Genomic DNA, 13,759 nt, shown 5'->3' on the forward strand with positions numbered 1-13,759 from the left:
TTGCATTTAGAAAATGAAACGTTGCATATTATATGCAACGTTTGCATTATATATGCACACGCAATTAGAGATATCTTTATTATTATTTTATAATGTCGGATATCGGTATCGATATGATACACGGGGCAAGCAAATGCTAATTACATAAGTAACAATACAAGTATGATACTTGATAAATATAGACATATAGCGCATACAAAGTGCAAACAAAGCATTAAGTGCAAACAAAGCACACAAAGATATGTCGTACAATTTTTAAACAAATTCGGTTTCAAATATATTTTTAACTATATTCAGTAATCTTTCCCTCCTTCTTTTTCTTCATGATTATATATGCGATGAAACAAACATTCGCATACATAATTTTTATAATATTTCGAATATTTTAATGGTAAGACACATTTGTATGCTTTAAAAGTTATATTCCTTTTGCTGTTTTTATAACAATATATATTTTCAAATATATAAAACTTGTTTGTAGCGTAATTTTGCTATCTTTTGCTCAGCACGCATACATTTCTGTTTCAGGAACGTATTTTATCCTGTACGACTTCATTGACTTCTTCGAGAAAGATCAAGCTAGTTTTCTGGATCGAGACAAGTTTCTCACCATCATCAATACTATCTTCAAGAATATGTCACAAATCGAGCGGGAAGCCATCATTTTCCAAGTAAGCCTCGCCATATATTTTCACGCGTTGCGCTATATGTTGTAAATTTATACGTTATAAAATATTATAAACTTGAACATAATACGATAAATTTGAAAATAAACATAAATATTAAACATAAATATTAAACATAAATATTAGCCATATAAAAATTTTTTTATGTACGTAAAGTGTCTTCTTTATATCATTTATATCATATTATTTTTCAGTAGATTTTTTTATGGAGTTATGCTTCTTTTGGCGGAAATGTCGTTGTTTACAATATTATATGTACACACACACACACATACACACATATATATGTTTATATATATATATATATATATATATTCAACACATTGGTTACAAATTCTTGTCTTAATATCGCAGTTTTATTTTTATTCATAGTTTAACAAGTCTCTCTGGTTTCTATTTTTCTCTATAATTTCATGATTATTTTTATATTAAATCAACTGCAAGTTTTTTTTTTAATATAACTCGTGTGGAGTTATAATTTTTTAAAACAAGAACAAATAGAATTTTCAACTGAAAATTATTGTATGAATATGTTAAATAAAATTAGAATGTACAAATAATAATTTTATTTGTAATAATGAATCCCAATGAAGATTAAATTAGAAAGGTATAACGGTATTGTGAATGTACGATGTACTATAACGATATGCATTATTTTTTACTTCGAATGCCAACTAACGAATTACTATATATATAATAAGATTACAAAGTAAAAAGATGATAGGATTCTATTCCAATTAGATTTATTTATATTATATATGAACAAATAAAATCCGTTTTAAAGTGTTCAACGCATTTAAATTTGGCAAATCAAGATTTTCTGTACGGGATGACGATAGCGCATGAGTTATGTTTCTTACACGAAAACGTCATATGCGCGTCGACTAAAAGCATATGGACCATACAAGCATATGGACAGCACGTCGCGACCTATATTTTTTTTCGCAAACTACCATTCAGCGCGAGACCTCGGTTATATTCATTGGCCTTCGAGTCTTCTTCCTGTTAACTAACTTCGACTTGTAACTGTCGTTAAGTTGTTTCAGACTTCTTTCTTGCAGCATTGAAAAACAAGCGGACTATATGTCAGATGTCAATTTAACTCTCCGCGAATAGTTTGCCAATGGATAGAGGAGAAATTTTTGATATATACTTATACATGCCGCGTGTATATGTTTCTTCTTCTTTTTCTTCTTCTTTTTCTTCTTCTTTTCTCTATTTTCTTCTTCTTTTAAAATTGCATAAATATCAAATATAAAAATGAAGTTATAATATGCGCAAAATTTATACTTCACACACACACACACACACACACACACACACACACACACACACACACACACACACACACACACACACACACACACACACACACACACACATACCCATCCACCCACCCACACAACACACATACACACACACACACACATTTATGTTGTTTAATTTAAAGTGATATAAAAATTGCGCTATATTTCTTTACTATTTAAATACCTTAAATAAATATATATTGTAGATTAGGATTCGAAATATTGCAGTACTTCAATGATGCAGTGATGCGCCATTCACATATATGTATATATGTACTAAGCATTACTATACACGTATCTGCTATAGTAATATCGTTCGTATGTATAAATTTTAACAATTTACAGTACGTTATATTTTTCTATAAGAAACAATCGTGTGCTATATAGTATAGATATGGACAACATATGCAATAATTTCTCTTTTTGATATCCTAATTGTTTGTTTACGTATGGAAATCTTGTTAAAAATATACGTCAGCGTCAGTTTGATATGCTAAAAAAGATCGGCCATGATTATATTATTAAATGTACATTTTCTCACTGACGCATATCGCGTTAGATACGAATGGGCGTGAAGTGAAAAACCGTTAATTGGAACGCCTACTCGTTCTCTCTGTTGCTCTATTCCTTTTTCTATGGCTTTTTCCGTGCTTCCGTCGTGTCTTTTTGCGCGAACCAGTGACAGTGCCCCGCGTAATTGTAATTATAACGAACTGCGATTTCTTCTAATCAGAAAGAACTCTTTCTATCGGCTAGTAAAATTCAAATTTCTGTTTCATTTCAGAGAGAATGTTTATTGTTATTTGTTAACTTTCGATAGCAATGAACGATTGCGATTAAATTGCTGTTGTACTCGTTGTGATGTATCGCGTGATATATTGCTTCAAATTATACAGAGTATCATCAAAAAGACTTTTCATTCGCATGAAAAAGCTTTTTTAAAAATTGACTATTACATTTTATTACTTAAAACACTTAATTTCTTGCCAAATCTATAATAAATTTTATGACATATATCTTTGTATGTTAATTTATCATATTTGATTTGTATATATATCTCACTTGCTCCTTTAATTTTTCCATTGCATTTCATTCTTTTCTCCTATAACTGTTAATTTTATTAACGTAAGGGAACTTATTTTGGGACAACATATAAGAAGATGATAATAAAATAATAAGATGATAATTCCGTGGACATGATCGATTTTATCATAGTTTCGTTTTAAAGATTCAACATTTCTAAAAGTATAATCGTCACATTACTATATATCTGCCTGAAAAGTTTGTCTTACAAAGATTCATCGTGATACAAGTGTGCTTCTTGAGAATTATGAAATATCTATATGCAGTTGCCCAATGACGTCTCCTTATTTTTCGGAACAGGTCGTGTACGCTATAATGTGTGCATTTCATCGGCAAACACGTTATAAAGAAGAAAAAGAGATAACTCCTAGAGATACTCTCTCTCCGTCTTCCTTAAATAACAAGTAAAACTCATATAGCATCATCATTGGAAATAAGTTATTGATAATCCAGGGTACGTGCATCGTTAACGCGTTTGTCAAAAGCATGTAAATTTAATTTAAATTTGCACGAAATAAAAACTATTTTTGCAAGTAAAAGACATGTGTGTGTTGAAATGTTATTCTGATATATGTCAAGTTGAATATACACAGCAGAGGAAAAATAAATAAAGTTTAACGTTCAATCTTTCATCCTGTTTTTTATTTTCTCTAAAAAGTACATATAAAATTGCATGTTTTTACTCAAGATCAGATTTTATATAAAAAACACTGGTGTCACCTTCGAGTATTCTTTAGAAAAAATGACAGAGGGATGTGGAGGAGGAGAGGAGAGTGGAGGAGGGAGGGGAGCGTAATTTATTAGTCATAAATATTTTTATAATAATAAAATTGAAGTTTTATTTAAAAAAATTGAAATTAATTGACTTGGTCTTTATTTATCGTTACATATATACAGTTAATGTGTACACTTTTGGCATGGGGTCCCGTTGAATGGCGGGGCTCTGACCGGAGCGGACCGCCGCGAAAGAGTTAAATACTTATATCATTTAAAAGATATAAATCTTTAAGTACCTTGCTTAATTAATTTCAAAATTAGATCTTTCGTTTCAGAATTAGAAAAGTATCAAATTAAAATTTCAAAAAGTTTGTCAAATGTAGACTAAGAATGCTTGATTTTTTAAAATATATTTAATACATCAAGTGACAGATGCGTAATGAATATGCACATGACAACTATGATTAAACAAATATCTATTTGGTATTAATCCAATGAATATCATCCAATGAATTTATAAGCGCTTCTTTTCCAATACTGAGAATTGTCCAATATTTCCAATATTGTTCAATTGTATATGGGTATATTCGGCATATATCGCTTCAATTCACGACGTTTCAATTCACGTAATTGCAATTTTTTTTCATTACAATATGAATAGACTATTATAAGATGTCAAATGCAAATGATTAACTGAAATGTGTTCGGAAATTTGCATTTAATGACTTGCACTTGATGACAATATTGTTTATGATATATAATGCTATCTCTATTTTTTAGCAGAATGGATGTTATAGAAATAAACATAGTAAATTAAAATAATCGACGTATCAAAATTGATATTTTTACGAATATAATTACTTAAAAATTAGCTGTTATTGATAATTTAAGATAATTTATTATAATTGAAAAAAGATATCATTTACGTATAACAAAAATTTATACATACAATGTATATGTACGGGCGCGCGGGCGTGTGTGTAATTGAATTTAAATCGAATTTTAAGTCAGAAGAGAGAGAAAGACGATTTCTTAATAAGCTTATCTACAGATATAATTAATGTTTCAGACCCAACATAAAATTGCTTGATAAATTGAATGTACTATAATATATTATTATTAATCATTATTATTAATATATTGTTATTAATCATTATTATAATGTAAAAATGTCAAATTTACATTAAATATTTATTGATTATACGTATGACTCTTCTGAGTCAGATTATAAAAAAATCAATATTAAAAACCAGTCTTTTTGCAGCTTTTTTAAAGGAATATAACGAACAAGATTCAATTTAATATTATATTAAAAGTAACCAGTGAAACATTTAAATGTTATATACCGTCAATGAAATATTTAAATGTTATATACCGTAATAACGTAATACAACAATGTCGTACATTATCTTGAAACAAATTTTGATATTTATATTAATGAAAAATAGTGATTGATTTTATATGTTATATAAAATTATTATACATGGACATATATAATTTTATTATACATACAATTATTTTCGTCCCTTCTTTTTTTAAAGAAGCTCGAAGACGTCTTCGTGTTTTCACGCAAAATTTCATAAAGAGAATCGATGCTTTGCGACAAATTCTTGCATGATTTTTTTAACAGGTCTTCTAATGCCGTTATATGGGCTAGCTACGATTACGAGGAAAATCGATATCGTTATGTACCGAGGTAATGTCACTCTTCAAAGCGCTTCATTCTGCTAGCTGACCGCTAATTACTTTCCGATCAGCAGAACGGCACGTCAAAGTTGCTTTGTCAAGGGCCGTTTCATGGCTGCGTGAAACCTCGAGTTCCGTGTATATTTCATTAAGTATCCGCGAACAAGGCACACCAGAGTGAGGATGCCTTTCGTTTACGATAATACATATGGTACGCATAAAGGAAACTCGCGTCTTTGATATATTCATGCCGCCTGCTGATCCCGCCCATGCGCGAGTGATCGAACGAAATGAATTTATAAAAGCGCGCACTTTACTGCCATTTCGATTGGAAGAAAATTGACGAGTACAAAGTAACATGACGTAACCATCGTTGATGCTCTAGTAATCTTTCTTAACCCGCGAGCTATAAGCCTTGTACATTTGGATAAGAAATCATTTTTTTTTCCAAACAATTGAGAATAAAGAATAGTAGAAAGAAGGATGAGTTCAATTTGTAGAAGCAATAGAAGCAAATAATTTACTTTAAACAATTCATCTTACTTTATTTTTGCTTTATGAAATATTATTAAGAAGTATCATTTTTTTTTTGCTATTTCTTTAAATATCTCTTTACTTTTATTCTTGACTTTTGACAAATCTAACATTAAATTACTAAAATACTCTGTCAATTAAAATTTCAATGTCGAATTTTAAAAGAGAAGATTAATATTTTTGCAAACAACATTTTGAATTTTGTTATAAAAATAAAAATCAATTAAATTCGTATATATAATTATACTAATTAATACGTACATTAATATATTATACAATTAAGGAAACGTACACAGTAAAAAAACATTTTGTATTTGTGTTAAAATCGGTCCTTGTTAAAATTTTTGTGTTAAATAATCTACATATTTATATAACTTTAACACATGTGTCTATTATGTTAACTGACCTTAACAAATATAAAATGTAAACATATTAAAATGATTTAAGAAATGTGTTAAAATAACACAATTCATACGTATTTATTCAATATGTTAAAATTTACACCAAAAAAAATGTTTTGCTCTATAACAGGAGTGGGGATGATTTGTTATTATTCTTTGTGTGGTTTCGGCACAGTTTCGAATTTTAACGCGTCCCGACATGTTATTTTATCATAAAAATTATGTTAACACACAATTAACTTCAAATTAAGATTAAGAGTACCTTTCTTTTTTGAAATGTTGAAATATTAACGTAGTGTCGGTATTACTATTTAACACATCTATATTATGTTAAATTAACACAAAATTTTGAGTGGACCGTTTGGGACATGCGATTTGTTAAATTCAACACATTTTTTCCAACAGTGTAGAAGAAAATCCCTTTTGTAATCCCACTGTTCAGGAATCTTATTTTAAAACAAATTGAATAAAAAAACATAATAACGACTTTTCTTTTGAAGTTTTTGTTGGAACTTCTAATAACCTATTTGGAAAATTTTGAAAATGTTTTTCAAAATATAAAACCCTCAAATAAAAAATAAAATAAAAATATCGCCTTGAATATGGATATATTGTTTAAGAATAAATTCTAGATATTAATTATCTGTATCTATAATTAAGTTCTAGATATTAGTTAACGAACATGATAATCTCTGATGAGTTATCGTATGAATTTTTGTTGCAGTATACTGATTGGGATCGAATAAATGATGGCTATCAGAATCAAAGAGCAATAGCGGATATCGTGGGTGATTACTTCTTCATCTGCCCATCCACACATTTCGCGCAAATATTCGCAGATCGTGGCATGAAGGTCTACTATTATTTCTTTACGCAGGTAAGCGATTACTATTGTCACATCCTTGGAAGGGATTATAGATATTAGATATTAGACAGAAACAAACAATAGTCAGTTGAGAAATCACGTTGTCACATTATATATTTTGATAATTTTATAGTAATAATATATTTTTATAATGTATGAAAGATTATCGGTACAAACAAATATTTTAAACACAATATTTTAAGTATTGACAACTTCTTATGTAGTAATAGGAATGCAATTTATAAACTGCTGTGTGTGTGTGTGTGTGTGTGTGTGTGTGTGTGTGTGTGTGTGCGCGTGTGTGTGTGTGTGTGTGTGTGTGTGTGTGTGTAGGAGGGGGTATACACATAGTATAGCATTCCATGTTTGTATATATTTGTATATTGCTCTAATATTATTAAGTAAAAAAATATATTAAAGGATTATAACGTATAATAAATTTAATTATTACATATGCTGATAAATCGCACATAAAGTTATTATTTTTGCGTTACGTGTGCTAGGCGCAACGTGATTATTGTATCGAGCTTATGCTGCTATTCGCTCAAAGTAAGTTGAAAGAACAAAATTTACTAGATTACTAGGAAATTACCAAAAGTTTACTAGATTAGAAAATTAGCAAAAGTATTATGCAAATTGGATTCTGAGTTTGCATATTTAACGCAATAAGATTTTAGAATGATGAAATAGTTAAGGAAGCAAAACGGAAAGGCACAAAAGGAAAGAGAAAAAATGAACGTAATTGGGACGATGATTAAACGTAACGGTGATAAAAATGAAAAAAACAATTGAGCTTGATGTAAACGACAACACGTTACTAATGTTTTCTAGTCACGCAAAATTCATTCGTAATATTAATCAATCATTGATGCGCTACTGTTGCCACGGGGAAGTGCGAATTTGGATAGAAAGTAATAATCAGATATCAACACATATCCATATTATCAATCATGCGCGAATCACATCGTCCGTGTGATTTATTTTGTCGTTTGTCAATTTGCGAAGTGTTATCATACCGAAAGATAATGCATCCCCCGCATCATCATGGGAGAGGGGGGGGGGGGGTAATGTAATGTTTAAATCCGAAATGCGGCAAATTGTGCGCATTCATGATGCTGTACAATTACCGTTCCGCCTCCTCGTGACCACCGAAATTATTTGAAATGCAAACTCACGCGGGAGTTATACACGCGGCTTATACACACTACGTACCTATGGTCTTTATATCATGCGTTTGCCGTCATTCCATGCTGTCATGTCAGCTCTTCGTCGCGTTTATCTCATACGTGAAATCTCGCCTATCGACGAGACATAACTTGTTGAGTCTTAAACATTAAAAATTGCACGATATGCTTTAAAAACATCGTATATTAATGATAAGGCATTATTTAAATTTTGAGTCAATTTTTTACCGCCAAAGATTTCATTGCATATTGTCTTCTTTACAATTTTTCGACATTTAACATCAATATGTTTGCTCCGATTACTATGATTATTGTGATATATATATATATATATAAATATATATATTATAACAGATTATACACATGCTTGACACATGAAAATGTGTAATCGCACACGCATGGGCATATGCACGCGTATCTTTGGGAAATGTTGCCTCAGATAATTTTCTTAAATAAAAAATTTGTAAAAAGAACTTTAACTCTGGAATATATTTATTAGAAAAGATAGATTTTAGAAAGATTTTAAAAACAAATAAATATTTTGTCAATAAATCTTTAAATAATGTCAATTAATATGTATTAATATGTATATATGTAATATGTATAAAATTGTTATTTATTTATTTATTTTTCCAAAACTTGATCAAGTCTTCAATTTTTTATATTAAATAGATTATTTAATTTGTATCAAATTTAATTGTTCGTACTGTACATGTATTTTCCAATAAAATCTCAGTAAAATTTTTTCTACGTAGAATTTTCCTAATAGAAATATCAAAATAGAAATATAATAAATAAAATATGTAAGCCAATGAAATTTACGCACGATTGATTATTAAATTTAACGATAAGTGATTCGTGGTTACGTGTCAAATTCTGTTTATCCGAAATCAAAAGGAAATCTGAGCTCTTCTTCTTATTCTTTTCCTTAGACTCAATTCAAACTATACAAAACGCGTTGAATTCTTTACGATTAATATCGTTGTATTTAAAAATTGAAAAGTGGCACTATATGTTTTAAACTTGAATTAAAACAAATTATAGTTTAAATTTGAACTGTTACAGTGCTTACTTTCAAGAGTTACATTGTCAATTTGCAAATTATTTTAGTTGTCACATTATTTTTCGTGCAACAACACACAAGTTTAAACGAATAATACGAAAAAAATATTAAGCATCTTATTTTATTTTATGACTCATAATTGAGTATTTGTCCGAATTATTTCTTTCAAATATTTTCGAAAATGTTAATTATCTTGTATTATTTCTAGTTGTAACATTTGCAATGCGTCCATCAATAAACGACAGTGATAAACGATGAATATTTTTCCGTAAAGAATATAATATAAGAATATAATTTTGGCCGATAGCAATATGTGTTATTAATTACGTTACTCCCCTTTTCTTTATTTGACATTGCTCTTTTCTTCTTTCCTTTTGCGGTTTCCTATTCACGTAGGCGCGCGCCTTATTTTCCACCTTTCGTACAAACATTTTCTCGCAAAGTTCTCTCTAGCCCTTCTTCTCCTCCTCTTATCTTTCTCGCAGCGTCCTATTCGCAACCTTTGCATTGCACTTTTCACTTTATTCTTTTTCTTTTTTCTCCTTTTTCTTTTTTCGTCCTCTCGCCTCGCGCTACCTTCTATCTTCATTGCAGCCTCTGAGCCATGAAACGCACGTAAAGCGAAATGCCGCGGTACGAAGGCTCGAGCAATTAGCGGAGAAGGTAATTTATCAGGTAGTAGCACTCGCTCCTCCGGAAACGCGGCTGGAAGCAAAGAGGATGTCATTACTCATGCGCGCTAGTCGTAATCTTAATAACCCGCTTTACCCGCTTAGACGAAAGCTCGCGCGAAAGTGCTAGCTGTCCTTCTCTTTTTTTTCTCGCAACGTAATAGTAGCTCCGTCCTACTTCTATCCTCGCGATTCTGCTTCTTCCTAGAGTCTCTTCGCCAACTCAGAATGCATTTATATCGATAGCCAATCGTGTTTCCGTCTGCGATCACGTGCATTTATGCGCGTGAAAATTTCAAACGCTTTCTGGAGCTTGGCTCCTTTTTGCCACAATACCGGAGGCTTTTTGCGCACAACTAAATATTATATTTAAGCATCACGAAAGACCTCGGAGTCTATGTAAAAATAACACCATAAAATATTTAAAATCAATCGATTCACAATCGATTTGATAAAAAATTAAATTTTCTTTCAGAAAAAATAATCTTATTTTGTACACGAAAATTCTGTTGTCTATTTCTTTTATTATTCACCTAGTAAAATTACATCCTTGGACTTACGATAAAGTCTGCATAATCAATCAATTTTCAATTTTTAGTTTATTTATTATTATTATTAAATATTTATTACTTTTATGTGCATTTTAAGATAATTAAGCATTTTTAATCGTAAATCTTTCTTCACATTTGTATGGTTTTACGTTGAAACATTTTTTTGTTAATGTTCCGAGTCCAATACTGAGAATGGGGATACTAAATTATTTCGTAATTAATTAATTTAACATGGAAGATCAATATCTACTTGTATTAACGAGATCATGCGCAGATAAAATTAAAACACTGTGTTAAAAGTACTACAGCTATAATATATATATATACATGAATAAATATAAAATCAGTAATACGATTCATTGATACGATATTTTATATTTTTTTATATTAAATAGAAATACTGTGATAAATATGTTATCATTTTTGATGATACAATACTGACATATAATAATAATAATAATGTTCAGATCAATGTGAAATAACGATAAAACATTTATTATGTTACAGAGAACAAGTACGAATGTATGGGGCGAATGGATGGGCGTGATGCATGGCGACGAAGTGGAATACGTCTTTGGACATCCCTTGAACAAGTCTTTGGAATATAGCGAAACAGAACGAGATCTGTCTTTGAGAATGATTCGTTATTTCTCACGATTTGCATATACAGGGTAAATGTATGACAAATCATGTAACGTTATGTGTTTATCTGTTAACTACAATACTTTATTGTATTTATCCGGTAAACGAATGTAGTACTACATATTATAAACGAAAAAAGAGAAATTATTATGATAGGAAATTATTTTTGATTAAAGAATTAAATTTTTAGATTATCATGCGTTAAAAATTTTGTTTTATATATATAATAGTAATATTATTACATATGCTCATTATTATATATATATATATATATATCATAGAGGATTGTTCTATTCGGTGTAACTTGCTCTATCTAAAGATGCATTGCGAGACATCGCGCGCGTGCGCATCCAAAAAAATTCTTTAAATTGTCATATAATAATGCATGTGTGCCATCAAATATTTGTTTTCATAATCAACATCAGCATATGTTTAAAATTTGAAAATATTGGTCGTCATGAACATAAAATTTACTGGTACATGTACAGTAACGTTTGTAACAGAGTCGTGATGTTATAAATGCATAGAGGAAATGTCAGGATCAATTTTGCCAAGGACAATGACTGTAGCTCTATTGACGACTAATTTACATGCACTAAAGGCTATAAATCATATAAATATAAAGATGATTTAACATTGACAATGTCCAGCTCGAATATCGATTTGACATTATACAGATTACTGTCGATTTTAACATATGTACGCTCTTATACATGATACGTGCGTATAAAGAAGATGAATAAAATTAAATTTTGTTGAGTAATATTCTGTTATAATTTGCAATATTTGTAATTTGCAATATTTGTAAATATTGCAATTTCTGTTATAATATAATTTACAATATCGATAAAACTCATTGTAAATTATTGAAAGAAAATAAACTTGGATTTTATTTTCGAACGATCAATTTTTTAAAATAGAAAGACAAAAAAAAGTTGCAGATTAAACTTTTGATTTGCTTCGATCCTGAAAAATCCTGAAAAATTGAATAAAATTCTGAAAAGATGAATTAAAATTATCTTTTATTGCATTTTTTTATAATTTTAATTTTTATGTATATATAATTGAAGAGATGCAAAGTCTTTACTATTTTATATATAATACATATAACCATTTATTTTTTGCGTGCGTGCGTGCGTGCGTGCGTGCGTGCGTGCGTGCGTGCGTGCGTGCACGCGCGCGTGTGCCCTTTTGAAAAACAAATATATTTTCTTTATCAAGTGATTCGTCTCATTATCTTACATAATCTATACAAATATTACAATACAGTAGTAAAAAAATGAATAATTTACAAAATATTTTGTTTTATGTCGAAATATGCCACAATAAAATAATTAATTTTTTGTAAACTTTAATACTTTTATATATAAAATGAATTGAGGAATTACGTTATGTAAAAAGAATAGATACGAATGGATACTACTAAAAAAGGCGGGACCTATAAAAATATATCGACAATGGCGCCATTTGCGAGTAAATCAATATCGTAATTATGTGACCTCTTTGAAATCTTATAAATATTTTTTGCGTATATTATGTGTACATTTTAATATTTTCTTTGTTACTTTCGATCTATTTAATGCCTTCATTCATGGTATTTGAAATTTACTTTTACTGCAATGCACGATATAAAAAATAAGAATGTATCAAACAATGTGACATGAAAACGTAACAAATTAGATTCTTCAAATCTCAAGTTTCAGAAATTGATGTAAAAAATTATAGATATCTTAATCATTGGTTACAACAATTTGTAATAAATTGTTAGACACGAATACTTGTTCGTTTCAAAACATCTGTGCCGAGAATTAACCGAGATGCAATTAGAGATGCATCTGTATTTTTAATCTATTTTTCAGAATGCCAACGGTAGACGAGACTGATTGGCCACCTTATACTAGAGATAACCCGAAGTATTTTATTTGGGACGCAGAGAAGAGTGGATTCGGCAGAGGTCCTCGCACGACAGCCTGTGCATTTTGGAATGAGTTTCTGCCGCGTCTAAAAGGGGTTCCCGGTACGTAACAGAAAACAAAGGGACCCTCTCTATAAACCATATGGCGCTGACTAAAGTTTGACTCGTTGAACGCTTTTGACAAATTTGTAGTCGCATTTGCATCTACCTGAGAACATTCCTATGTGGGAAATTCTTGTAAATGTGTATCTGTACTTTGTCTAGATATTTCTGCCTTGATAAGATGCTTTGCTCTTATTATAAAATTATACAGATTATAATGTTGTCAACGAGATATGTTGGGTCACCGTGATCCTTCAATTCTTTTATTCCATGTAGCATACTCACATAAAGGATTCTTCATGTGAGATCTTATAGGATGTATAATAGGATGTACATATATTTTTTAATTGTT

At 29.8% G+C, this 13,759-nt stretch overlaps 1 protein-coding gene across 2 annotated transcripts in view; it reads left to right on the forward strand.

The window, feature by feature from the left end:
• Positions 1-13,759, forward strand: part of AChE-2 (acetylcholinesterase 2) — an 89,208-nt gene that overhangs the window by 67,507 nt on the left and 7,942 nt on the right. For both annotated transcript variants that reach the window (XM_089077032.1, XM_089077031.1), the window contains exons 3-6: positions 529-671; positions 7,139-7,291; positions 11,256-11,419; positions 13,250-13,407. In XM_089077032.1, coding sequence (XP_088933158.1) covers positions 529-671; positions 7,139-7,291; positions 11,256-11,419; positions 13,250-13,407 — 618 coding nt within the window. The remainder of the gene's footprint in view (positions 1-528; positions 672-7,138; positions 7,292-11,255; positions 11,420-13,249; positions 13,408-13,759) is intronic.

The sequence above is a fragment of the Pogonomyrmex barbatus genome, unplaced genomic scaffold (genome assembly GCF_055798465.1).
Source record: "Pogonomyrmex barbatus isolate J1 unplaced genomic scaffold, ASM5579846v1 scaffold2, whole genome shotgun sequence".
Classification (NCBI taxonomy): domain Eukaryota; kingdom Metazoa; phylum Arthropoda; class Insecta; order Hymenoptera; family Formicidae; genus Pogonomyrmex; species Pogonomyrmex barbatus.